General features: G+C 41.2%; 1 protein-coding gene across 1 annotated transcript in view; it reads left to right on the forward strand.

Moving 5' to 3' along the window:
- Positions 1–27616, forward strand: part of LOC113056339 (protocadherin-15-like) — a 197242-nt gene that overhangs the window by 18821 nt on the left and 150805 nt on the right. Inside the window, exons 3-4 of the mRNA XM_026223068.1 lie at positions 19002–19016; positions 19360–19425. Of these exons, the coding sequence (XP_026078853.1) occupies positions 19002–19016; positions 19360–19425 (81 nt within the window). The remainder of the gene's footprint in view (positions 1–19001; positions 19017–19359; positions 19426–27616) is intronic.

A 27616-nucleotide genomic window follows, 5' to 3' on the forward strand; every position in this document is an offset into this window, starting at 1 on the left:
TTTCACCCCCCCTTTAAAGACAAAATGTATTGTGTGAAACTAAAATAAATTACCAAACTAAAATATGTTACCAAAAGTAGATGGACTCCTGCCTTAATGGTTTTGAAAGCTGTGCATGTTTTATATCTTAATGCTGCACCAAGCAGTGACATTCTGGAGAATTATGGGCTGCTAACTTTGTGGCAACAGTTTAGGAAGGGACTTTTTGTTCCAGCATGACATTTTCTCCTGTGCACAAAGTAAAGTCGATATAGAAATGATTTACTCTTTGTCCTCACTGAAATGACTGGAGAAGCTAGACTATAACAGGAATTAGCCGTACAGTGTATTATTTCAACATCACTAAGCTATACATTTACCCTACAGTAAGTCTGTCTGGGTTGAAGGCTTAATTTGCATTTGACCTCTAGGTTTGATGAAGAAAGAATATTCCAGGCTGAACATTGATTTATTTGGTTACACCTTTTTTTCCAGTGTGGAAACATTTGTAAATCATTCTTTCAATGAAAATTGTACAGATATGTACATGTTAGCATTATTTATGGGGGGTTCAACCTTAATGTTCATGGGTTGCTCTCCCCTCTGCAGTGTTATTTTGAGAAAATTGTAACTTTTTGTTCACTTTGCAAAAAATACCTACCTCAAACTTTATTTTGGTATTCTTACATTACATTCTTACTCACATGCATTATTGCCAAATATGGCAACCATTCATGCTGAGATATGGAGCAGGTATGCAGTACTGGATATTCTGGAAAAGCAGTCTCCCTAGATCATGTGGAAGATTTTTATTAGTAAGATTTTAATCAATCAAGAATAATCAATGTGAATCTAGCCATTTTTGTTGCTAGTTGTTTTCCATTATAATCCTATAGGTAATGGATAGAAAGGAATATGCTTACGTGCAGGAATGTTCAGAACTGAGAGAAACATATGGCCAGACATACAGAAAGGGGGCCTTTCATTATACCAATACAAGTAGGGGCCTCTCCTCCCTATGGAGGGATCAAAATTGCAAGCATAAGGAAAAGTTTGACTATTTGGAAACGCCCTGTATAGGGTATATAATGAGATGCAACCTAGCTTTTCTGGAGATCTCCTTGCAAGGACCTCTCGGCTTTGTTTTGCTTAAAATAAAGTCTTTTCTTCTGAGAGAAAAATCCCTGACTGAGTTCGATTCTTTGGAGAACCGGCAAAATACACCACAATCAATAAATGGAATTTTTTCCAAAAACAAAAATAATAAGTTGCTTGGTATTTAAAATGAAAAATACCAGTATAAAACAAATGTAAATTGTAGTGGCATTAATTATAAACAACATTCATTGTAAATGCCAAGCTTAAACATATTCAAAGCTAAACTTAAACCACCAGTGTGTGGGAAACGTACTATACAAATAAATTTGGGCTCGCCAGTCTAAATGTGTGCTTGTTTTTTTTATTCTTCAAGTTTATTGCATTGTATAAGTTGCTTTGCAATATACAGTGCCCCCAAGGGAACTTTATTTCAGTGCTTTTGCAATCTCTTGTGAAACTTTTGCATTTCCCAGAGAAACTTTGTATTGACTCACAAACTTTTGCCTTCCCCAAGCAAACTTTGCATTAACTTGTGACACTTTTGTGATAGGTCTGGGCGATACGGCCTAAAAATAAAATCTCCGATTTATTTTTTTTTAATTCGATTTCTGATTTTTTTCCGATTTTCCCCCCTACTTAAGGAAAGCAATAAGTACAAACAGCAGACAACTTAAAGCAAATTTTGCTTTTATTTAATCAAAAGTAGGGCTGCTCCGATCACGATCGGCCGGTTGTTAATAATGCGCATCTCGTCAGTAAAGCAGGTTCTCTAATCAGCGGTTTAAATTCCATCAGGTGCGTGATTTCACATAGAGCAGCTGTTACTACACAGAGCCGTTTGTTAACTGAGAAGATGCGCAAATAAACGCTGAAAATGAAGTGGATTTGCACATCTTCTCAGTTATGGCTCCTTGTAGTAACAGGGAATTTACCGCCGCCTTAACACTGGCAGTTGAAATCCGCTCCGTAATACGCAATACTCCCCCAGTGGACGTCGTACTACATCGCTGAAAAGCTTCAGAAGCGAGTAGAACAAAAATGGCGGAGAGATTAATTGTATTAACTGCCCTTATAATGTTAGAAAATCATGAAAAAAAATGACATGACAACTTATCGTTATAAAATCATTATTTATTTTATTAAAAGCTATGAATTCAGGTTTGTTTATCAGTACCATAGCAACGCCAACTTTCGCTGGAATTGTCAGATAGGAACCGTCCGTAGCCTTTCGCAAGAGTTAAATTTTTTGTACGCATACGGATGACCAACGGACACTATTTTTTTCGCACCGCACTCGTACGGACCCGGTTCGTAGCCATCCGCATGCGGTCTGCGAATCTCCATTGGAAATGAATGACTTCTGGTTGTTTCGTAGCCGTATCAGAGCTGATTTCAACTGCCAGTGTGAAGGCAGCGTGATTAGAAAACCGGCTTTACTGACGAGATGCACATTAACGATCGGCCGATCGTGATCGGAGCAGCCCTAATCAAAAGCAAGACAAATGTAACCCCCATTTTCATATTCGGCTGGTGCCTGCTGCTTTTGACTGCGATGGGCTTTAGGCAGCGTGGGGTCTCTTGCTCCACGTCTGTCGCATCAAACCCAGATGATTTCCAGACCCAGTTCCAAACAACAGATGATTTTTTAAATCACCTGTAACAAAAAATTTGAATTAATTCATTCAATCGATTTTTTGCCCAGGCCTATTTTGTGAGGGAATTAATATGTGGTAGGAAAAACATTGATTTCAGTGCTTTTGCTAGCAAATGCAAAGTTTCACCGGGGAATGCAGTACTTTTCAAAGAGCTTGTAAATGTTTTGTAAGAGAATTCAAATTTTCTTTGTGGAACGCAAATTGTTGGCAAGAATTAAAAAAAAAAATAGTGAGAGAGTGCAAAATTTAATGGATAATCAGTGAGACAATGCAGAATTTTTCAGGGGAATGCAAAACATTTGTGAGAGAACGAATATGTTTTGTGAGAGAAATGTTACTTGGGGGAAAGAAATATGTTTGCGAGATAACACAAATGTTTCTTGTGGGAATGCAATTTGTTTGAGGGACAATGCAAATGTTTTGAGAGAATGTACTTTACTTTATACTTTAGCGAGAGAACCAAAATATTTTGTGAGAGAATGCTTATATTCTGTGAGAGAATGCAAATGTTTCTTGGAAGACTTTTATGAGAGTATGAGAAAGCATTTTTCCTCAAATCTAATTTGTTTTTTTATTGTTTCAGATGATAAAAAGGTGACTTACATTATGAAAAATACGATAGACCTCAAAGCTTTTGCTCCTTTGCGTAGCTGAAATTAAATAGAGCTGCATTCCAATAGACAAGAAAACTCATTTAGCTTGATGGCAGCTTTAGAATCAGGCAAAACCAACAGTGAGGATCCTGTGGTTTTAACAGCAGACTCTACTTTTTCCTGACTTTATCTCTCAAAGGATCTATCACTCTCCTGAGGTTCCTTGTAAATTAGAAGAAGGTCTAGAGAGAGCTGTTTCTAAGCATTCCCATTCATCTTGCTGCCAGTTGCTCAGCTGGTATATTATTTAAAATATATGCCTAAATTTACATTGAGAAAAATGCTTTTTAGAGCAGGTTGGTTGCAGATGCTAACAGGACCATGCTAAGTAGCTCAATATTCATATTTTGGTCCACTATGTTTTGATTCTGTTAGATTTTGCATGTTCTCTGTTGGATACTTATCCTTGTGGACTTGAACTGAAAAGCTGACACCGCACCTTTTGCAGTGTGCAAGAATACCATTAGATTAACAGGCTAAAGTTTATAGTGGAGTTGGCCTCATGCACTCTATTCTCACTTGAACCATGACCACTAAAGTTCGTCAGTCCAGCTTCCCAAGCACTTGCTCTCTCACGCCCCCTAAGATTCAGATGTGCCCGCTCTGTTCAGAGTAGTTCAGCTAGGCATGGCATCCACTGAATGCTAACTAAGGACAAGTCCGAGATTTATTCCAAGGAATATAATCTCATCCATTTTTCATCAGGCTATACAAATTCACAGCTCAGACATGCTTCATTGCTAAACATTTCAGTGGTCATTAGAATTGCAATAATGTTTCCCTTTGGGGACGCCACACGGTGTGAGTCAACATGCTTATATTGTATCAGGTCAGAGCTGTTGATAATGCATAATATGCTGCAGACCCATTGGAGTTGATGATGAGAGATTTTCCGATTCAAAAGAGGTCAGTATTTATATAGTGACTGAAAAGTAATTTAAAGTAAATTTGGCTTGTGGTTTAAAGTTATGGGATATGTAATGAGCAAAAACCAGTCCATTATTGTACGTGTGCATTCCCTTCATATTGTCCTTCCAATCACTGCGTCTTGGCATGCAGTAAAACCCAGAATGGTTGTAATTAAAATTAGAAAATACTTATACAAACTTTGGTACTTTCTCATTCAAAACAAATTCAATTGATTTGGAGTTTTTGCTGAGCGTGGTTATCTTCACACTTTCTTTCTGCCGAGAGCTGTGACTTAAGCGCAAGGGCAGATTGATGTATAGGAGACATGAAAAGGGACGATCAGCAGACAGTAGTGAATGGCTCCCTGTGGAGACATCAATCCCACTCAGAAGGTAGAAGTTGTGAACTTTGACCTCAGCTGTGATGGATGTCTGCCACCTGACAAGCAGCCATGTGCTGCAATGTGTTGATGTGGATGTCATTCCCGGATTGCACTGTCCTTTTATTGTTCTAGAGATTCTTCAGAAACCCTGGGGCAGTAAAACCATATACCAGAGAGACTCAAATTCCACAGCTCTGGGGCCACTTTTAGAAAATGCTATCTATCTATCTATCTATCTATCTATCTATCTATCTATCTATCTATCTATCTATCTATCTATCTATCTATCTATCTATCTATCTATCTGTCTGTCTGTCTGTCTGTCTGTCTGTCTGTCTGTCTGTCTGTCTGTCTGTCTGTCTGTCTGTCTATTTAAAAAATGCCGCAAGTGGTCTGATGACAGTATTTGCATATCCTAATGCTTGTCAATTATTAAAAAGAGAATATAAATTGTGAAACATTTAGTAAATTAATCTGATTACACAACCACTTAAATGTCAATTACAGTTTTTCTCAGTCACTTTGGTTCTTACTTGCTCAACTTACTCAAAATCTTTAGTTCATCTCTCAAGATTATTCCAATGAACATATTAGTGCCATCAGAATTAAAAGGCATTGTGTCATTGTTCACAAACAAGATACAACAGTGCATAATAACCTGACATTAACTATGGCAACAGTTAGGATGACAGTTATTGCACTTCTTATGCATGCTATATATCCATGTTAAAAGTACACATTTACACACTACTGTATGTAAGTAGTGCATTGATTGAAAAAGACTGTATAGAATTCCCAGTTACCCTTAAAAAACACATTTCAACATTATTTTGATATAGAAAAGAAAAAATAAATATGGGCACAAAGGCGAAAATACGAAATTACAAAGGCAAACACAGGAATCCCACCTCAGCCATTGTAAGGCCATGATTGACAGCATGGTCCACAGTGGCCTTTATTTCATCTGATATGTGCCTATGTCCTTGGCCCCTTCTGCCCTATCCTCTGGTTTTCCTCTGTACCTTTACACCATGCATCCTTACTCCTATTCCTCCACAATTCATGGCAAATTTAAAAAAAGTCTAATAGAAATGTGTAGAAAAAATGCTTTGACAGTTTATGAAAACTAGATCAACCATTTTGCATTTAATGACTTGTACGATCAACTAATGACTAGATGTTGGGGTAATGTTAGGGTAGATGGGGTAAGACTATTGTAAAGAGAACTACATAATACATTTGGAGCAACATGACATTAGCAACTGATGATGTAGGAAACCACAGAAAAATATACATAATCAATTGCATGAATGCACCAAAGCAATCGCAACTTGTTCAAAATAATGATAAACTGCTTTTATGATGTGCACAAAGGGACTAGATGATGTGGAGGTTGAACAAGTAGGCCTAGTTTTGAGAATTTTATTTCTGATCTGAGAAATGCACCAAAGTGACAGAGAAAAACTGTAAATATACTGTAAGACTGCTCACTTAAAGAATTACAAAATACAGTAGTTCAGTAAATGTTTTTATAATGTTTATGCGCCAAAAGGAAGGAAACAGCACTACTCATTTGAAGCGCACCACACAGAGCATTTATCTGCTCTGCTTAGAGTTCAAACAGCATTGCAGTGCAAACTTACTAGAGCAGATGAGTTTACTTGCTGATAAGTCTCGATCACGCAAGCATTAAACAGCGCTGTTAACAGCATGAAGTGCTTGAATTCAGAGAACACAAATTACTCTGTGTTTTAAACTAGTTTAAAGCCAGATGAAACAGTGCTGACAAACAGGAGAAACTCTGTGCATAACAAGGCAGTCAGAAAGGTTTTCCTTTATTTAAGACCGGCCTTTATTTGTCCGTGTTGACCACCCTCCTGGCCACTATAAGAGGCCTAGCTTTTATTTGACTACCGGTTTTTATTTGAGGAATTACGGTATATAATTGTTTTTTTTTTGATAGTTAAATTTTAACCATGGTATTGGGGTGCTATATGTGTGTTTTGAACTGTACACTGATCTTAATGTATGCTACTATGGAAGATCAATGGCTAATTTAAATAAAACTCAAACATACTACAAAAAAATTAGTTTGTTGCAATTTTTATTTTATTGTGCACTTCTAAGAGACATACATTTTTATATTATTAATATTGCAGTACAAACTGTGCTAAATATACATTATATATTTTTTCATGTTAGTGATTAATATGATTATGATTATTATCATTTATTATTTTTATAAATTTTTGGCCATATAGCCCAGACCTGATTGGTCTGAACTAATTTGAAAAAGAGCACTACACAATATTTTTTTATTATTTAAAATCACAATATTATTTAAAATTGAAACTGTTTTGGTATGCTTTTTTTTTTTTTTTTTTTTTTTGCAAAAGCAGTTTATCCCCCCCCCCCAAAAAAAAAATACAAATAAAATTGTTGTTAAAATCAATCAGTTGCAGTGCATGCTATCCGAGCTAGATGTACAGTAATTAGAGTATCATGTTAGCTTCTCATGTTAGCTTCTAAGATTTTTCTTCAAAGAAAACCATTCCCGTCATTAAAAACCATTCTACCCAGGGGGTGTCACGTAACATGTTTGATCATCAATGGGATGATTGAATCAAAAAAGAGATAAGGACTGTAATCACAGCTTCAGTAATTACTACGAAGCTGTCAGATCAGAGCAGTCTCAGATGCTTCATGGAAGCTGTTAGGCGTCATGCATGTGTTTATGTAATAATGATTATTTACATTTTATTCAGCAGAATGGAGGAATGGAGAATATGGTTTAGTTTAGATATTGAAGTAGATTTTGTGTACTTTCGTACTGATTAAAGCAAAAATAAATACAATAAAAGAAAATACATTATTTAAATGGAAATATAACTCAGTTCCCAGGCAATCTTTAGAGAACAAATCAGAGGTTGAACATTTTTGGATTTTTGGATAAACCTTAGTAGGGAAACAACATTTTTGTAATGTTCATGCTCTGGATTTGTGGCTATTTTGAGAGTGATTCCTTCCTGTGTGCTGGCTTGTTGCTGAGTATTGATTTCTTCTGTGATTACTCCCATTGGCTCCTCTCCGAGCTTTCAGAGGTGTGTTATCTTATCTAAGGCATTCGTTAGACCAACCCACAGCATCTCACTTTAACACCCTTTATTTGCTCTGAAACCTGGTGTCATACTTTTAAAGAATTACTTTTTTTTTTTTTTACATTTATTTTTTCAGATTCTATTCATTTTATTTTAATTATTTTAGTACATCAAGTTTAACCTAAAATATATAAAGTGCCCCTATTGTGCCATTTTTAACTTCCTAATATTGTTTTTGGAGTCTCCAAAAATAGGTTTACATGCATTCAGTGTCAAAATATGCATTTAATATCACCTCATTTTCCATCGATTCTCAAACGATTCATTCAAAGCGGTTCTAAGATTCATTCTCTATCAAATCCTCCTTTCCCTGAGCCTACCCTGCTCTTATTGGTCAGGTGGCCCAGTCTGTTTTGATTGGATTAAAACATTCAATGCATGTTGGAAATGATACACCCATTGCCATAGTTCTGTATTTCTAATGCTCAATAGAAAATATAACTAAATCTGTAAATATAATTTATCATTAGGGATGTAACGATTCACTCAACTCACCATTCGATTCACAATACTGATTTCACAATTCGATTTTTTCTCAAATTGTTTTTCTAAACAAAATAATATTTAAGACAAATTATAAATGAAAAGGTGTCCATTTATTATTGCTTGATCCAAATGCTGCACATACAAAAATATGTCAAATAACAAAGCTACATTGAAGTTTTACAACAAACCCTAAAGCTAAACAAAATTAGACAAAAATATAAATATAATACAGACTTCTAATAAAGAAAGGCTAACTGTGCTCTTTCCATTCAAAATGAAAGGCAACCACTGCATTTGAATCACAATCCAAACAAAGATGCTGAACACATGCAGCATGGGCAGTTTTTTAAAAATCTAAATTAAATATAACATAATAAACATTTTAAAACAAAAACAGAATGCTCTGACTTTAGTTTTGTGAAACTATACTACATAAAATATCTGCACAAAACAGAGCAGAAGCTCTAAATGAGACGCAGATTCACTCTCTGACAGCAGGTGGCACTTTTGGAACAGCAGCGATACAGCGGTTCCTTGGTTACCGCTTTAAACAAAGCAGCACAGCGCTCATGAACACTGCTTTAATAGAAATTATACAAAGACGAGATGAAAAGAAAATATCCCCTCAAAGATACATTCAAGATACATAAACTCCAACCCCCAAATGTATCATGATTCATTTAACATCAGAACATAATTTTTCCCATTTTTAACTGGCTCACGGTGAATCATTAAATCACTATTTCTTATACTTACAGTTTGCGATTCAGTGGAGTCAGCTGGTTTAAATTAATTGGGTACTAAGCCATCTTTCAAGAGTAAGCATTTTGTGAATCCCACATTGAACTACTCAAGATTAGAAAAGCAGTCATCAGTAAAATACAAACACACACACACAAAAAAAATAATAATACATAAATAAATATTGGGGTTGTATTGCTTAGGTACAGTGAAAAAAAAATGTTTTGACTCTTTGCAGTCTCATCATTTGGAAGTGAAAATAAAATGAATTTACTTTCACAGCGTCTTCTCGACATGAAGTTTACAACACAGAGCTACAGTGTTTGAGGGTGGTGTCAAGTTGTTCGTGGCCAGCCAACATTAAATTTAGCTGGGCATTATGCAAATGTGTTAGCCCTTGACAGAGTGGGAATCAAATTCCTTTTTGACTTTTGGGAGACAAAAACTTTCTAATATCTTCTTTTTAATATCATGCACTTTTTGCATTAAAACTTTGCAGATCATTTACATTTACATACTGCTACATTACACACTGTATGAAAGACAATATTCAAAATGGCAAAATAGGGGCATTTGAACTGAATGTAAATTAAAAATATTGCTGAAATATTATGTAGATTAAATAAAATACATTTAAGCTTTTACACACACACACTCACACACACACACACACACACACACACACACACACACACACACACACACACACACACACACATATATATATATATATATATACATATATATATATATATATATATATATATATATATATATATATATATATATATATATATATATATACACATATATATATATATGTGTGTGTGTGTGTGTGTGTGTATTATTATTCTTTTTTTACATTATTGTAGATTTAGATATTTACATAACGCTTGGGAGTCTGTCAGTGGACAATGGGTTACGTAAGGTAATCCTAGGTCATCTTTCTCTTTTATTGTATGAAAAAGAGCTTTGAAACATCCTGACAATCTCATTTTGTGGTCAATAAAAGAAAGACATTCTTGTTGTTCCAAGCCTGAATTTTGTAGAGTAAATTATGACTATTTTAACTTTTGATTGAAGAAGAGAGAAATTTAGGTCACCTCTAGGCTAAAAGAACTAAGAAGATAAAAGCTTATTGCCCTTATTTTTTGTGGCCTAGGGTGCTATTTGGAACACCATTTGTTTCAAGTTCATCAATGGTAATAACTAAGCTTCTGCCTGAGTCGTGGTTTTCCTTTGCTCAATATAAAAAGGGGCCCCACAGCCATGAAACTTTAATGGCAACACAAGATAGTTGGTCTTTCCTTTGATACCCTGCTCACCATCATAGTCCTAGTTGCTAAGACTTGCCTCGGTTTAATGTGTCAGCACTTCTGATGTTACGTAAAGCCACACAAATTCTATCAATCTCTAATTCATGAGTGGCAGGCCAGAAACGTGCTTTGGAGACGCAAACAAAGATGCAAACGGTCGTCATCGCAACACACACACACACAAAAAAAATGATCCGGGGAACTTTTACTGTAGACTTGACCTTCATTTGCTCTTCAAACTATTAACCCTTGTGTAACGGGACAATTAATCTCCTACTTGTCCTCGCTTTGTGTAGCACCCTCAAAGAAATCCCATTTTGTTCATAATCACTGATCTGTGTTGCAGAATTCATGGTGTCGATTTGGTATGATTTATATTCTACTGTCGTCTTCTCATAACTGGGCATTAAATTTAGGATAAAGGTGCGCAGGGAGGAGAGACGGGCGGAGAAAAGCCAGCGGGCTGAGACCAGATTCCTCTTGCTAACAACAGCAACCGCTGGCAGTCGTAGATCTCGTCTTGCCTACCGTGAAGGAGCATGTTAATCAAATCAGTCACTCAAGGACTGCAGCGTGTTCAATGTCTCATTGCTTGCCAGTGTAAATCAAGAGAGCAGATAGTCAGTTCCTGCAATGCTGGGGTAAAATAGAGTGCAAAATGCAGGTCTACGCAAAAGCTAAAACAAGTAATAGCTGGGTTGTGTTCACCAGTGGGCACAAAGGAAAACTCTGACAATTAGAAGAACTCTGACTATTAGATTTTGGATTTAGTAGATACCTTAAAAACTCTCAGTTCCCTATCTGTCGGTCACTACGAGTTATGTCGACCGACAAATGGGGTCTCACTTGGGAGGCCAATCATCTCTGATTTTAAGAGAAAACGCCAATGAAATTGGCAAGTGGATTAACACACCTGAGCCACTCCCCGTGCCAGCGGGTATAAATAGGGCGACAGGTGCATCCACTCATTAGATTTTTGCTTCGGAGCCGAGTAGTCGATGAAGAAGATCACTACAAAGCCATTCATCTTTGTTTTTGGTAGAGCTGTTCCTGGTCGGTGTGACGGCGCGTTACAGTGGTGTCCCTGCGAGCGGCGATTCCCCTGGGCGCTTCGGCTAAAAGAGACAGTTCTCTAAAAGAGCAAATCACGGACGATTCGCGTCTTTTTCAAGATGCCGTTTCGTCCGTGTCCTTCTGGATGCGGTCGTTTCCTGTCTTCGGTTGACGGTCACGAGCGTTGTCTGCAGTGTCTGGGCGTCCAACACGCTGAGGCTGCGCTCGTGGATGATTCATGCGTCTATTGTGGGCGTATGAACATGGCAGCGCTGCGATCGCGTCTCTCACTCCTCAAGGGGAGTGCAGCAGACCCCTCTGTCGCCACCCGTCCCGGTCTCTCTGGCTCGAGCAGAGGGCCGCCGGCTGGCGCTCTGGGAGATCTGAGGATTACAGTGAGAGCTTCTCCGCCGGGCCACGCCCCACGGACCTCTCACTCCTCCCGCAGCGCCTGTCCCGTGCAGCTGCCGATTGATTCTGCTGGGCCGTCTCACGGCGGTCCCAGCGTGTCTTTCGGTGCGCCGCCCGAAGATCAGATGTCGATCGCGGCATCGGGGGATGGGTTATCGACCTCTGAGGATGAGGGTTCGGCGGGGCTGCCCCCCTCGGGTGTTGTCGCCACTGCCGAATCTGACTTGGAGCTGTCGGCCATGCTTGCCCGGGCAGCCGTGAGTATCGGGCTGGAGGTGACCACACCGCCCAGTCCCGAGCCCTCGCGGCTGGATGATTGGTTTCTCGGCGCGGGACGCGGCTCACAACCTCGTTCTGCTCCGGTGCCTTTCTTCCCGGAGGTGCATGAAGAGGTGACGAAGTCGTGGACGGCCCCTTTCACGGCCAGAAGCCGCTCGTCTCCCTCTTCCATCCTCACCACCCTCGACGGCGGGGCAGCCAGGGGGTACTTGGAGGTTCCCCAGGTGGAGAGGGCGGTTGCGGTGCACTTGTGCCTGCAAAACGCCGCCACTTGGAGGAATCGTCCGCGTCTCCCGTCCAAGGCCTGTAAGCTGTCGGCCGCGCTCGCTGCCAAGGCTTACAGTGCTGCGGGCCAAGCTGCCTCTGAACTGCATGCCATGGCTATCCTGCAGGTACACCAAGCCAAGGCACTCAAAGCTATGCACGAGGGTGGTACCGACCCGGGGTTGATGCAGGAGCTGCGCACGGTGACTGACTTCGCCTTACGGGCGACGAAGGTCACGGCGCGGTCCCTCGGGAAGGCGATGTCCACGCTGGTGGTCCAGGAGCGGCATCTCTGGCTGAACCTGGCTGAGATGAGAGACATGGACAAGGCTCGCTTTCTCGATGCTCCCATCTCCCAGGCAGGCCTGTTCGGCGACACTGTCGAGGACTTTGCCCAGCAGTTCTCGGCGGTGCAGAAGCAGACTGAGGCCATCCAGCACATCTTGCCCCGACGTGTCTCTCCGGTTGCCACCGTTCCGTCGCGGGTAGCGCCTCAGCCTGCTCGTCGCCGTGGGCGCCCCCCTGCGTCCTCCACACCAGCTCCGCCCCGTGCCGAGAGTTCTTCGAGGCCGGCGCGTCGAGCCCCGCGCAGGAGAGCGGCGCCCCCCGTGTCACTCCCGGCCGCGAAGTCCTCGAGGAAGTCGACCAAGCGGCCCTGACACGGGCAACTCGGAGATGCGGAGAACTGCTCTTCAGGAGATGGCGAAGACAGCGCCACTCCTTCCCCCGGAGGAGGGCCGGGCGAAGAATCTTCAGTTTCTGTTTTGTTCTGTTCCGCCACTGGACGTACCCACATTTTCAATAAAAGAGCAAATTCTCCTTCCTCCGAGTTGCAAGGCTCGTGGCTTGACAATGAGCAACGCACAGCTTCCTCACTCTCACCCACGACGCCCCCTTTCGCCAGCGGCCAAGAGGTCGCGGTTCGGAGACGCAACGCCTCTCCACGCGTCTCTGGCCAGTTCCTCCGGGAACACGAGGAGTGTGGTTGCGATGACCCAGGACGCAGTGCCTTCTGGGCCTTCCGGCACGACTCCCCATCGCTGCACCACTGCGGGTATGTCGACTGTCCCTTTGGTGCCACTTGTACGGTATCTGGGAGCGTGGCTTGCGCTGCCCAACCCGTCACGCTGGCTCATCCGGACGGTTCGACTCGGCTATGCGATTCAATTCGCCCGGCGACCCCCCAAGTTCAATGGCGTGCTCGAGACTTCGGTGGCAGTCCAGGACGGCCCTGTCTTGCGCGAGGAGATTGCTGTCCTCCTGGCGAAGGATGCAATCGAGCCGGTCCCTCCAGCCGAGATGAGGACGGGGTTTTACAGCCCTTACTTCATCGTGCCCAAGAAGAGCGGTGGCCTTCGACCTATCCTGGATCTGCGAGTCTTGAATCGGGCCCTACACAAGCTCCCGTTCAGGATGTTGACGCAGAAACGCATTATCAAATGCGTCCAGCCCCAGGACTGGTTTGCAGCGATCGACCTGAAAGACGCGTACTTTCATGTCTCTATCCTCCCTCGTCACAGACCGTTCCTGCGCTTTGCTTTCGAGGGTCAGGCATGGCAGTACAAGGTCCTCCCCTTCGGGCTCTCCCTGTCCCCCCGTGTCTTCACGAAGGTCGCGGAGGGCGCCCTTGCCCCACTTTGGGAAGTGGGCATCAGGATCCTCAACTATCTCGACGACTGGCTCATTATGGCCCGGTCCCGAGAAGAGTTGTGCGATCACAGGGACTTCGTGCTTCGGCACCTCAGTCAGTTGGGGCTTCAGGTCAACCGAGAGAAGAGCAAGCTCTCCCCTGTGCAGAGAATCTCTTATCTCGGTATGGAGTTAGACTCGGTGAGTATGACGGCACGTCTCACCAGCGAGCGTGCCCACTCAGTGCTGAACTGCCTGAGTTCCTTCAGAGGCAGGACAGTGGTACCGCTGAAACACTTTCAGAGGCTCCTGGGGCATATGGCATCCGCAGCCGCAGTCACGCCACTCGGATTGCTTCATATGAGACCACTTCAGCACTGGTTACACTCCCGAGTCCCGAGATGGGCATGGCGCCGCGGTACACATCGTGTCACCATCACACTGATGTGTCGCCGCCTATTCAGCCCTTGGTCGGACCTTGCCTTTCTACGGGCCGGTGTGCCCTTAGAACAAGTGTCCCGGCACGTTGTTGTCACAACAGATGCCTCCAACTCGGGCTGGGGCGCGACATGCAACGGGCAGGCAGCCTCAGGGTCCTGGACAGGACCTCGACTGCTTTGGCACATCAACTGCCTGGAGTTGCTGGCAGTGCATCTAGCTTTGCGACGGTTTCGTCCGCTAGTGCTGGACAAGCACGTGTTGGTCCGCACGGACAACACTGCGGCTGTTTCGTACATCAACCGACAAGGCGGGTTACGATCACGTCGCATGTCTCAACTCGCCCGTCATCTCCTCCTCTGGAGTCAGACGTGGCTCAAGTCGCTGCGCGCTGTCCACATCCCGGGGGAGCTCAATCGTGCAGCCGACGCGCTCTCACGACAGCTCACTTTCCCCGGGGAATGGCGACTCCATCCCCAGACAGTCCAGCTGATCTGGAGTCGATTCGGGGAAGCCCAGGTAGACCTGTTTGCTTCCCACGAGTCCTCCCACTGCCAGCTGTACTATTCCCTGTCCCAGGCCCCCCTGGGCACAGATGCACTGGCACACAGCTGGCTTCGGGCTTTACGCAAGTATGCGTTTCCCCCAGTGAGCCTGCTCGCACAGACACTGTGCAAGGTCAGGGAGGACGAGGAACAGGTCCTGTTGGTTGCGCCTTACTGGCCCACCCGGACCTGGTTTTCGGAACTCATGCTCCTCATGACAGCCCCTCCCTGGCGCATCCCCCTGAGGAGAGACCTTCTCTCTCAGGGGCTTGGCACCATTTGGCACCCGCGTCCAGATCTCTGGAACCTCCACGTGTGGCTTCTAGACGGGACGCGGCAGACCTAAGTGATCTGCCCCCAGCGGTGGTAGACACTATCACTCAGGCTAGAGCCCCTTCTACGAGGCAGGCCTATGCTCTGAAGTGGAGTCTGTTCACGAATTGGTGTTCTTCTCACCGAGAAGACCCCCGGAGATGCCCGGTCAGAGTCGTGCTTTCTTTCCTGCAAGGTAGGCTGGAGCGTGGGCTGTCACCCTCCACCCTGAAGGTGTATGTGGCTGCCATTGCAGCACATCACGATGCAGTGGACGGCCGGTCCCTGGGGAGGCATGACCTGATCGTTAGGTTCCTGAGGGGTGCCAGAAGGTTACGTCCTCCTAGGACACCCCTGATTCCCTCCTGGGACCTCTCTATTGTCCTGGCGGGACTTCAGAGGGGTCCCTTTGAGCCGCTGGATTCGGTTGAGCTGAAGTTCCTGTCTCTCAAGACAGCGCTCCTGATCGCGCTCACTTCCATCAAGAGGGTCGGGGACCTCCAAGCATTTTCGGTAAGTGAAGAGTGCCTTGTGTTCGGGCCGGCCTACTCTCACGTTGTCCTGAGACCCCGGCCTGGATACGTGCCCAAGGTTCCCACCACTCCCTTCCGAGACCAGGTGGTGAACCTGCAAGCGCTGCCCCTGGAGGAGGCAGATCCAGCCTTGTCGTTGCTGTGTCCCGTAAGAGCGCTTCGCATATACGTGGACCGCACCCAGAGCTTCAGAAGCTCTGAGCAGCTCCTGGTCTGCTTTGGAGGTCAGCAGAAGGGGAAGGCTGTCTCTAAGCAGAGGTTGGCCCACTGGAAAGTGGACGCCATCGCCTCGGCTTACCATTCCCAAGGCGAGCCGTGCCCCCTGGGGGTGAGGGCCCACTCCACACGGAGTGTGGCCTCCTCCTATGCATTGGCGCACGGCGCCTCTCTGGCAGACATCTGTCGAGCTGCGGGCTGGGCGACACCTAACACTTTTACGAGGTTTTACAACCTCCGTGTAGAGCCAGTTTCTTCCCGTGTGTTGGGTAACAGGTAATTGGCGGGAAGGGCTGGCTGGGTGTCTCGCTTGCTGCACCATTCCCCCTAACACGGGGATGTGAGCGCCTTCTTCTCCCAGTAGAGTTCCCCGGTTGGCGTACCCTGGTCGAGCATCCTCCAGCACCCTCGGCGTCAGACTTGGCGGAGCAGTCTGTCGCCAGGCCCAGTACTGGCGTTAGCATGCCCGGAGTTCGGTCAGCCCCTGTACTGGGCTAGGTGTCCATATGGCTGGGTTCCCTACGGGTAATCCCATATGTGTATTCTTCCACGGTAAGGTTTCCCTCTTGGCAAACCCGTGTCTTCCCTTGACAGACCGTTCTGTCAGTCTCTTCTGGCAGCCGTTCCATCCCTACTCCAAGGTAGGACCTGCCTCAGAGACCCCTTCCATATGTAGTACTGCCCCCTGGGTCAGTCCATATCGGTATATCCACATGTCACCTCCCTACAGGTAGGATGTGGTCTCCGTAGCGGCCTTTCCTAAAGGCTCGCTTCCCCATTGTCTTGCCAGCTGAAAGAACAAATAGGGAAGATTTGAAGCTGTCTTTCACCGAAGGTTGAAATCCCTTCCATTTACTTTATGTGGGCGGAACAGCAGCATGGCCTTCTCCAGCAGCGATGTACTCACCCTTTGGCCCCTTCGGTACCAAGGTCAGTGAATTTGCGCTGGGGCTTTGGGAAGGTTACGACCTTAAGCGTAGCTTTTGTGGCACGCCAAGGCTTGTCAACAATTGCAGCGCCTCAGGGTTGTGACGGGGTTCAGGTTATGGCGTTTTCCATAGGACCCCATTTGTCGGTCGACATAACTCGTAGTGACCGACAGATAGGGAACGTCTCGGTTACGTACGTAACCCTCGTTCCCTGATGGAGGGAACGGAGACGTTATGTCCCCATGCCACAACCTTGAACCATTCGCTGTTGCCGGGACACGTTCTCGGCTCCTCAGCGTAAAACCTAATGAGTGGATGCACCTGTCGCCCTATTTATACCCGCTGGCACGGGGAGTGGCTCAGGTGTGTTAATCCACTTGCCAATTTCATTGGCGTTTTCTCTTAAAATCAGAGATGATTGGCCTCCCAAGTGAGACCCCATTTGTCGGTCGTCATAACTTCTCCGTTCCCTCCATCAGGGAACGAGGGTTACGTACGTAACCGAGACGTTCTTTCTTGGTTAATGTTTTGCTACTTCTTTTGACAGTGAAATGTAAAAGTAGACAGTACTAGATTTGAAGGTTTTTCATGTAAAATCAAGATTATATGTGTCTGAAGAACCTTTGCTAATGGAAAGGCTATGGCTCTGAAAAATGCAATCACTACTGTCAGGAATAATTATATTCATGTTGTTCTGTTGATGTAGAAACTGCATCAGACTCAAACTGTTTTGGGTTCTACTTACACTGGTTTCGACAAATGGGACTTGTTTAGGATCAGTATCTTTGTTGGTCCTGAAACAAAATTACCTTAACCAGCGAAGTGGATATTCACAGGATATTCTGCCATGATTCTAGTTAAAAGGGACTGTATATGTTCCATTCAGAGGGCATTAAAGTGTACAAGATGTGAATTGAAATTGTATTTATTTACAAAGGTATATTGTGTTACTCTTTACAATTCTCTAGTAAGTTTCGTCTGTGTGTGAAGACGCTGCAGGCAGTGGCGTAGTGCAAATCAGTGAATGAATGTTCCGAAGTGAAGTAAACTTCAACAGATTTCCCATGCTCAGAGGATAGAGAGCAAAGAACACTGTGTAGGGACAATTGTGTCAATTGAAACACAGCTCGTTCATGGAGCTCTCTTCTAACGAGCTGGGGTACGCAGAGAAAATATGCAGAGGGGGTCACGAGGACTGGAATTGAGAGGGTTAGAGCTGAGGTTAGCATTTCTAAATGATCATAATATCCATACATTTTTTTTTGCCTTAAATTAAGTAAAGGCATGTACTGTTTATAGATATGTTTGATTGCCAGGAGGGCTATACCAGGACAAACAAACAAACAAACAAAAAGATATAGATATGGGTACATTTTGTCTTAATTGGCAAAATCATAGACACTTTGATGTCCGGTTACTTTCTAACTATGATTATGCCAAGTACGACCTTCATAGATCAACATTTTTGGTGGTATTGGACTAAAATAATTTACAACCATTGGGAATAGGGATTGAATGTTTTGAAAATATGTGAGTCTGGGCCACAAACCCAGTCTCAAATCACTTATGTATATTTTTTTGTAATAAAAAAAATATATATATATATATATATATTTTTTTTTTTCAAATAGTCAGTTTTCAGGGTTAAGTTAGGGTAACTGATCGTTTCCCATTTAATGGTAGTTAATGGTTAAAGATAGACCTAGAACTTTATTCGTTTGACCGGAACATGTTGTTCTTCCAGCAACATTTCCTATTTTGCAAAATCATGGTCATCTTGAGGACCACCAGAAAGTAAATGTTCTGGAGTGAACACCACTTGCTAGTAGCACTGCTTGTCTTCTGAATTTCTCCATGTATATGTCTCTTTGTCTTTGGTTATTTTCTCTGTCTTATCTTTCAAGCATTGGAGGAAAATTTGATTTTGTGCTTCTTTTTTTCTTCTGTCTCTCCCCACCTCTCTGTCACTCCATCGTTCTCCTCAACTCTGTCGATGACACTATCAATGACTCCAGACTGGCAGTATGAGGGTAAGACAATGTATCTTATCTTTCTGTTTCTCTTTTGTTCTCTCATCGTGCATGAGAGTGCAACTCTATTAACCCTTCACAGCGTAACAGCTCTCTCTGTACACATAAAGAAGTCATTTTATAAAACTCTCTTTGACTTGTGGTCCCCCGGTCCCGGTAGTGGACAGGTTACAGTACGCGTAGATCCATTTTTATGTGCAGTTTGTGTGACTTAATGTCAGCTGAAATTGAAATGTCTTGTTTACTATGATTGAAAACTGCTGTCTAGACTTCAAGAAATTCTTATGTCTCTTTTTTTTTTTTTTTTTCTTTTTGTCATCCATTCTGTGTCCTTGTTTTACAGAGTGCAAGCTCTCCAGAACAGGCCCACCTGCAACCATTGTAGCCATAGATGAGGAGAGTCCTAATGGTAGGTTTACATTGTTCATTTCTTTTTTTTTTTTCTGCACTTCATTAAACTAAAATGAAGGACAGTCGTTTTGAAAGAGTATGGACAGAATTCAGAACAGCACTTAAGTTAAATCATGTCTGTTCAAGTCTGCCAATTTTTGGTTTAGCTCAGATTAACTGTTTAAGAATCTGAGATGGACATTTCACACAAAAATGTATTGTTTCCTGTTCATTTACTGCCGAGGTTTTTGTTGTTTTGGTGCTGATTCACTTCCACCAATCAAGTAATGGCATACACATGTCCTTAAAAAATTTGCTGAACACAATTTGCATGTTGCAATTCCCAATCATGCGATGTTTGGTTGTGGAGGGTTCTATTTCAGAAGATTTTGATATAGTTTGATTCATTTATGATTCATTTGCATATACAGTTCAAGTTTCATTGATAACATATGGAACTGACTTGATCTAAATAATGATGTGAATGTCTTATGTAAACTTGCTTTTTAGCTTAATTGAATTTTATGACTCATGATTCATGAAACGTCGATAGTCTTATTGAACTGTCTATATGCCGAACTTAAATATTGATTCAGTAGCTTCTCTGACAGATTAGTGAAGATTTCGACAGACTGAACTGTAACTCCCGAGTTTGCGTCTATTTAAATGATTGGTCTTGAGATGAAGGACTTGATCAAAATAATTGTTTTTGTATTTTGTGTTTGAATCAGACTACACTGGTTATGCTGTACGTTTCTGATTCACTAAAAAGACGTGATTCATTAGGGTCAATTGTTTGAGAATCAGACTGCATTGGTATAAAGGTATAGGTATAAAAATATGTTTTCTTGTCATTTTATGGTAATGATCTGAATTTACATTTAAAAGAGGCGTTTTTGTGCTCAATGACAAATGACTTACTGTACTGTGAGTATGTAAATTGCTGTCTCAGAGCAGTCTTTATGTGGTTAAACTGGACTGTGGGTAGCTTGTTTATAGCATAGTTGAAATACAGCATACAAAAGTGCCGCAGCTCTCCTGTGCGATTTCCTTCTTTGTGTGCTAACTGACAGTGATGGATGTGAACAGATTTGTTCAAATCTGTTGGAAAATATATTTTGGACAAAACGATGTGTATGTTGCATTGATGAAAGCAATTTTTTTGTTCTTCACACTTACCTTAGACCTCCCATGGCGCACCTCACCAGTGCACAGGTGGTGACAGTACACTGCTACATTGATGGGCCTTTCAAGTATTGTAATATTATCCTCTCTTCATCTGCTCTCTTTATCTGTGTGCTCAAATATTGAGGTGCTATAAGAAGGCTTCAGGAGAAGCTGCATTCGCCTTTGAACATAATTGGAACAGCTTACAGGTGCGATAGAGAGTCAACACTTTCCACGTTAACCCACTATCCACAAAAAATCCACAAAAAATAAATAAATAAAAATGAAAACACTTCTAGAAAGCAGATGCAGAGAACCGTTTGTTTAATATGGCACCCATTTTACTTCTGCAGTCTGATGTATTTTTAAATTAAGCAGAATATTTAATGAGAAAAAAATCTTAGGGTGGGATCAATAAGGAATTGACTGGATTGTTAAAAATGGGTGTCACACTATGCAAAACATCAGCAATTAACACGTTGAATTAAATGTTAATTTAGAAATAGAAAAACTAAAAAAGTAGTACAATAGAAGTGTTGAATATGAAGAGCTTGGTTCCAAAATGCGATCAATTCTCTTTAAAAAATAAAATAAAAATGTTTTCCAAAATCAGTATTGTTTCTGGTCGGTTCTGAAAAGTCAATTTTTAATTTAATGCAAAATGCAATATTCGCAGAGTTATCAGGTTATGTTTTCTCCCTTTTTTTCCAAACTGCGACAAGCGCCAGTCTCCCTTTTTTGCAGAATGCTATATATCCACACCAGTCACAGTGCACCATTCCACGCACTATAATACATAATACACAGAGCCATAGATCAGTAACAAGCTACACTATATCACGTTCAGTAGATAAATCACATTCGATTATGAACGTGATATCACGTAGCTTGTCAGTGTTAGTATTTTTTAATAATGCCATTTAAGTTTTTGTTAGTGCAGCACATAGCACTAGTCAACTAAATGAATGTAACATGGCAGAGATGAATGCACTTTTTGAAGTTGAATGTTGGGGAAATTACATTTTGGAATTTCTGTGGTTTAATGTGATATCGTTGTTCATGTTCTTGTTCATGTTCTTGTTCATGATGAAATTCTTTTATTGGTGTAATTAATTTATAGCATTAACAAGATGAATTCATTTTGGAAGCTATGACTGATGAATGTATTTTTAGTCCAGTGCATGTATATAAGTATTGATTATCATATAATATAATTAGTATTGACCAAGTTCAGAGGCTGTCATATGTGGATCAACTTACTATGTTGTGTATTTTCAACAGTTTCAATATGACAAATAACTTTCATATTGATTTAATGGATTAACTGTATTTTGAGAAATTGTTTCTTAGTTTTTTAGTGTTTGGAGATTATCTGAGTGTACAATTTGATTTTAGTATGAGTGAATCTCTTCTCTCTGTTTGTCTTTATTACCACATCACTGCAGAAATAGATGAAATAGTTGAGTGTTTGTCCAGAAGTTTGAGAAGTGTTTGCTTGGTCAAATTAAGGAAAATCGCTTCTCTTAGGCTTATTTCAGAGCTTTTATAAGTTGGCAGGATTTGTAGTAATCTCTTCTTTAGCAATTTCTCTCCTAAGGCTGTGAATCCCTACGCAATTATTAGAGTAAAGAATAATCATATTCATCCAAGAGTATTATCCTCCTTAATGCATGCAATGAGATGCTGCCTTTACCTCAAATTAAAGATGATACTCCATTTTCACTCATTTCATCCTCCCGTCTCTGAGATCCACACATTATCTTTAAAACCCCTTGAAAGCAATGCCTCATAAAGGATCATCATTTCGGCTAAAATGTGTCAACTTTGGAAAGCTCAAACTGTAATCAGAGTTGTCACAGGGAAATAGTGATAAATGTTTTATGTGTAAAATGTTTGCTCTGAGGAGACATATTTTTCTCTCGCTTTCCTTCTTTCTGTCTTTTGTTTAAAGCACTTAGTTGCACTTTTACAAAACATGTTTATAATTACAATATAAATACATGGACAAGTACTAAGTGAACACTTTAGACATCATCTACTCGGGATGGTCAAGATGGTCAATTAGTCATAAAGTAACTGACTGGATGATTGCTGATGTTGACTAGTTTTGGAGTTTTTAAACTAATGGCTGTAATTGCAGTACATTAAAGGGAATAAATGGAAAGAGGCATTTTTTCTGTCAAAGGGCTGCATGTTCTCAGTATGCACATTTTGTCATCACTGGTCAATGTAAACATTCTTAGTTGTTGGCCATTGAGTTGTCTCCATGATTGTATCATATTGAAATGTAAATTGTTATGTAACCATGCACTTTGTGAATAGCCTGCATTCTGTTCCATTTCATTGTGCTTCTATGCAGGGTCTGAGACCGAATAGATGTAATATATACAGTATAGACCAAATATTTGGACACCACTTCTCATTCAAAGAGTTTTCTTTATTTTCATGACTATGAAAATTGTAGATTCAAGCTGAAGGCATCAAAACTATTAATTAACACATGTGGAATTATATATGGAATTATATACATAACAAAAAAGTGTGAAACAACTGAAAGTATGTCATATTCTAGGTTCTTCAAAGTAGCCACCTTTTGCTTTGATTACTGCTTTGCACACTCTTGGCATTCTCTTGATGAGCTTCAAGAGGTAGTCACCTGAAATGGTCTTCCAACAGTCTTGAAGGAGTTCCTCAGATTTTATTTATTTATTTATTTATTTATTTATGTATTGCATGTTGGTTAATTAATTTCATTTGGCAGTCAAACGTTATTATTTGTAAATTATATTAATAATCAGGAAAACAGTTTTTTAATGTTTTTGTAAGAATAATCAATGGTTCTTTAAAGGCCCTTGGAAGAACATACTTATCATAGCATAGTCATTGTATTGATTTTATGTAATTAAATTTTTTATATGTATTTAAATAAAGTAATCCAAAAATAATCCGAAACAAGTTCAAAATCAGATAAGTGTGGGTGTAAGTCAGTTTAATTTTTTAATATTTAATTTAGATGTATTACACCTAAGTATGACTCATTTTAGCCTGTGAGATTTCAAGCACTATTATAATGATCTCTCATGTTGTTGCTTTGATAGGACTCATTTATAAATAAAATATGTGTGAACTGTGTATAAAACGTCTCGGTTACATACATATACATATGGTAACATTCGTTCCCTGAAGGAGGGAATGGAGACGCCACATCGGAGACCGTTGCAAAATGGGATATCGCTTCGATAGACCAATCTACTTTGAGTTTAAACTAAATGAGTCAATGCACATTTGCATGCAATCACTGCATCCAGCTGCCGCTGATCACTGCGTGAGTATAAGAAGTCAGGTTTTCCAGGTATTTCCATGATTTCGCTGAGGAACCGAGCCGGATGCCAGGATGACCATCACCGGATGCCAGGTAACGACTGCACCCAGAAACGCAGGGGTGAAATGGCATCCTTATAAGGACGATCCGTTGTCTTGACAAAGATGCACCCGTGAAGCTCTTTTAGAGAATTTTGCTCTTTAGGAAATGCTCTTTTAGTGCTGAGGTGCACAGGAGAATTGGATGCTTGCAACACGATAGGGGTAGTGCAGCCTGGAGTGTGCAATCCACTCGACACAGGAACGACCACCGCTGAAGCGCCAAACACAAGAAGTTTCCGAGAGCATGCTGAACTCGTAGTTCACAGCAGACACAGTTGAGCAGAACGATACTAACGCTCGGATCCGAAGCGAAAAGCTGGTATGCATTGCACCTGCTGCCTTCTTATACTCACGCAGTGATCAGCGGCAGCTGGATGCAATAATTGCATGCCAATGTGCATTGGCTTGATTAGTTTACACTCTAAGTAGATTGGTCTACCGAAGCGATATCCAATTTTGCGTCGGTCACCGACGTGGCGTCGAGAGTGACCGACTGAAAGGGAACTACTCACATTCACATTCAGTGAATCGCAGGGTTTCTCAGTGATCAGCCGTGAAACAGTGATTCTGTTCAAATTCCCTAAAAATCTTTAAATCTTAAATGATTCCTTTGAGCTAATTTGACCTGTTTCCCTTACAACATAAAGAGCCTTTTACCCTTATTTATTAGTGTAAGGCACTGAAGACTATTACACGTTGATCATTATTACATTAGAACCTCATTATGGTTTTTGCGCTCCTCTTTGTAGAGTGAATGTTATGTATTGGGGGACCCTGATGTTGACTGAGTGCACGCTGGAGGATTGGACATTGCTTGCAGGATAGATTAACTGTCAGACCTCGATGAAGTTGGTGGCTCAGTGGTTGACCAAGCCAAACCTGGTTTAGCGTTGAAGTTCCCTTTGAGTGTCCACAATATTGGAGAAAACAAAGGTGGACAGTTTGGACTGGTGAGTAATTATGGTTACGTTTGATTGATGGTTGGGAGGCAAAACTATGAATCTAGGCAAGATAGGCTGGAAAAAGTGTGGGTCTTGGTGTCAGGATAGAAGTCGGTTTGTTGGAGGCTTTTGGGGAGTTAACTGACCTTTTGTTTGGCTGCAAGGATGAAGGGTTGAAGAGCATCCATTTATATCCCGACATTCAAAATGCCTTGCATCAACCCATTATCTTCATCTGACCATGCTCTCCTCTGGCTCTTGTTAAATATTCCATGTCCTCCCTGATCATCCTCGCTGCATCCAATTAGAGCCACAAAACTGACCGAAGTGACCCTTGCTTGATGATTAGATTTGCCTGGTACTTGAGCCAACTCTGTCAATTAGTAGGCTGCATTTGAATTGAGTTATTAGTTTTGTCTTCATTCTTTGAGTTAGGAGCAGAATCCATTTCTATATTTAAAGCTGAGACCTAGTGAACGGTCCAATATTGTCTCGAACATCAACTATGCAGCAGGTCTTCACCAATGTTGAAGAAAGTTGCTTTAAAAAAGTAATGCATTATAATTTTGCTTTCCTCCCTAATTAGTTAATTTTATGGAAAGTGATATGTTACGTTACCTTTGTGGTACATTTTAAATCTTGGCTGGGCTTCCTTTGTTTTTAATTAAAAGTTTGGTATATGTAAACACTAAACAAGTAATCTGGTTACATAACTCATGTTATTTGTAATGCTTTAACTCTCAAAACTGGTCTTCACTGGTTACAACTAACTGATGATTATTTTTCAGTTAGTCAAAACAATGTAGCAGTTGTTTTTCTCATTAATCGATTATTGGTCGAATAATAATTCCACAACTTCCAAGAACTTCTGCCTTTTATTTTTCGATTAGTTACTTTCCATTACTTTGTAAAACCTTAAAATAATTAAATACATTAAAACATTAAAGAATTAAAAGCCATTTATCAGTAATACAAATGTTCACAGTCAGCATTTGCTTACTGGTGTAAGACTTAAAATGTTTTGTTAATTCGGCAGATTGAAACAGCTGCTTGAATACATATCTGAATGAATGAACAGATGCTGTCAGAAATGTATTCTAGCTCAGGTAAAAACACTGTGTTACCATATCAAAAATGCCTATAACGCTGAGAAATTTTTATCACAATGTGTTATTAAATAAATAAAGCCAATCAAGGTGCGAGATTATCCATCAGGTCTTTTAAATACTTGCAGAATATTTTAAGCCACATGTCTAGCATCCATAACCGCTCCAGTGGATATTTGGATGAACACAACTCATTTCTTCACCTCTGTGAGTAAAATAACCTCAAGTAAATAAATAATCATGATTAGCACAGGGCAGACAACTAGCTGTTAATTTTAGTTATGTTCATACATCCGGGTTAGACAAGAATTCAGTTGTAAGTCTTGAAGACGCATTGATGCATTCCTTTGCAAATTGACATATTTTCGATTACGCTGAGGCATCGTTTCAGCCCTATTCCCAGCTAGGGTGTTTCCCGCCAGTGTTGATCATGGTTTGGCACTGGACCACCTCCTTCCAAACATCCATCTCTTCTAACGACAACCCGGCAGGCCATTTATAGGTTTATAGGGGAAATAAGCCCACCTCAGCAGCTAGAGACTTTCCCAAAACCACTTCATCACTGACCCCCAACAAACACTATGGTGTGCATGGCCTCACATATTTACTAGTTGACAATTCGATCAGAAAAAGTACTGTTTGACCAGAAATACATTGATTAGTCAATGCAAACTGTAGATCGGTGTTTCCCAGCCTTGATTATCTTCCATTTCAACTTTTCTCCACTACACATTTGTTATATGTACAGTTATGTAACATTTGTAGTCTAAGATGCATCTGAAGCTACAACTCTTATGCAATTTTCAGGTGAGATCTTTTTTGGTCTTGGGTTACAGAGGCTCTCGGTCTGATTTGAAGTGATGGTAGAGGTAAACAACTCTTGAAGACTGCTTGCATGGTTTAGAGGATAAAGCCTGTTGTTGGCATAGGTGAGCCGGTGTTGTCAGAGGGAAATTGTTCCATAAGTCAATATATCTAGGCTCCAGCATTGTGTGAAAGGAAAATTTAGCTGTATAATATATTACTATGGTGGAGTAAACAGGTAGGTATGTGAATTGTGCATGTTAGAAGAAAAGCTGGTAGAAACTCATTGCAAATTTAATTCAGTGATTTGTCATGCCAAGCCAATTCCCTATACCTATTGCTCTGTCAACAACAAAGGTTTATAATATAATATAATATAATATAATATAATATAATATAATATAATATAATATAATATAATATAATATAATATAATAATTTGTTCCACCTCAGTTCCATAATGAACCAAAAACAATAACAGTAACAGAAAAGATCTCTGTTGTGTTGATTGGCTCCATTTTATAATTTACATGGATTCCAAACTTTAATGCTTTCAGTTGATGAAATTAAGAAATATGTATTATTGTATCTGCTATCAAAGTAATTAATATGTTATTAAATATTCATTTTTTTATTTACATTTATTTTACGGTGCCGTTGCATCACAATAATATATTTCTGTCTTAAATAATGATGATAATAATAATATAATAACAACAACTGCACCAGACTGATGCATTCCACATTAAAAAATCTAAACTGGTTTGTA

Source organism: Carassius auratus, chromosome 37 (assembly GCF_003368295.1).
Source record: "Carassius auratus strain Wakin chromosome 37, ASM336829v1, whole genome shotgun sequence".
In the NCBI taxonomy this organism is placed as follows: domain Eukaryota; kingdom Metazoa; phylum Chordata; class Actinopteri; order Cypriniformes; family Cyprinidae; genus Carassius; species Carassius auratus.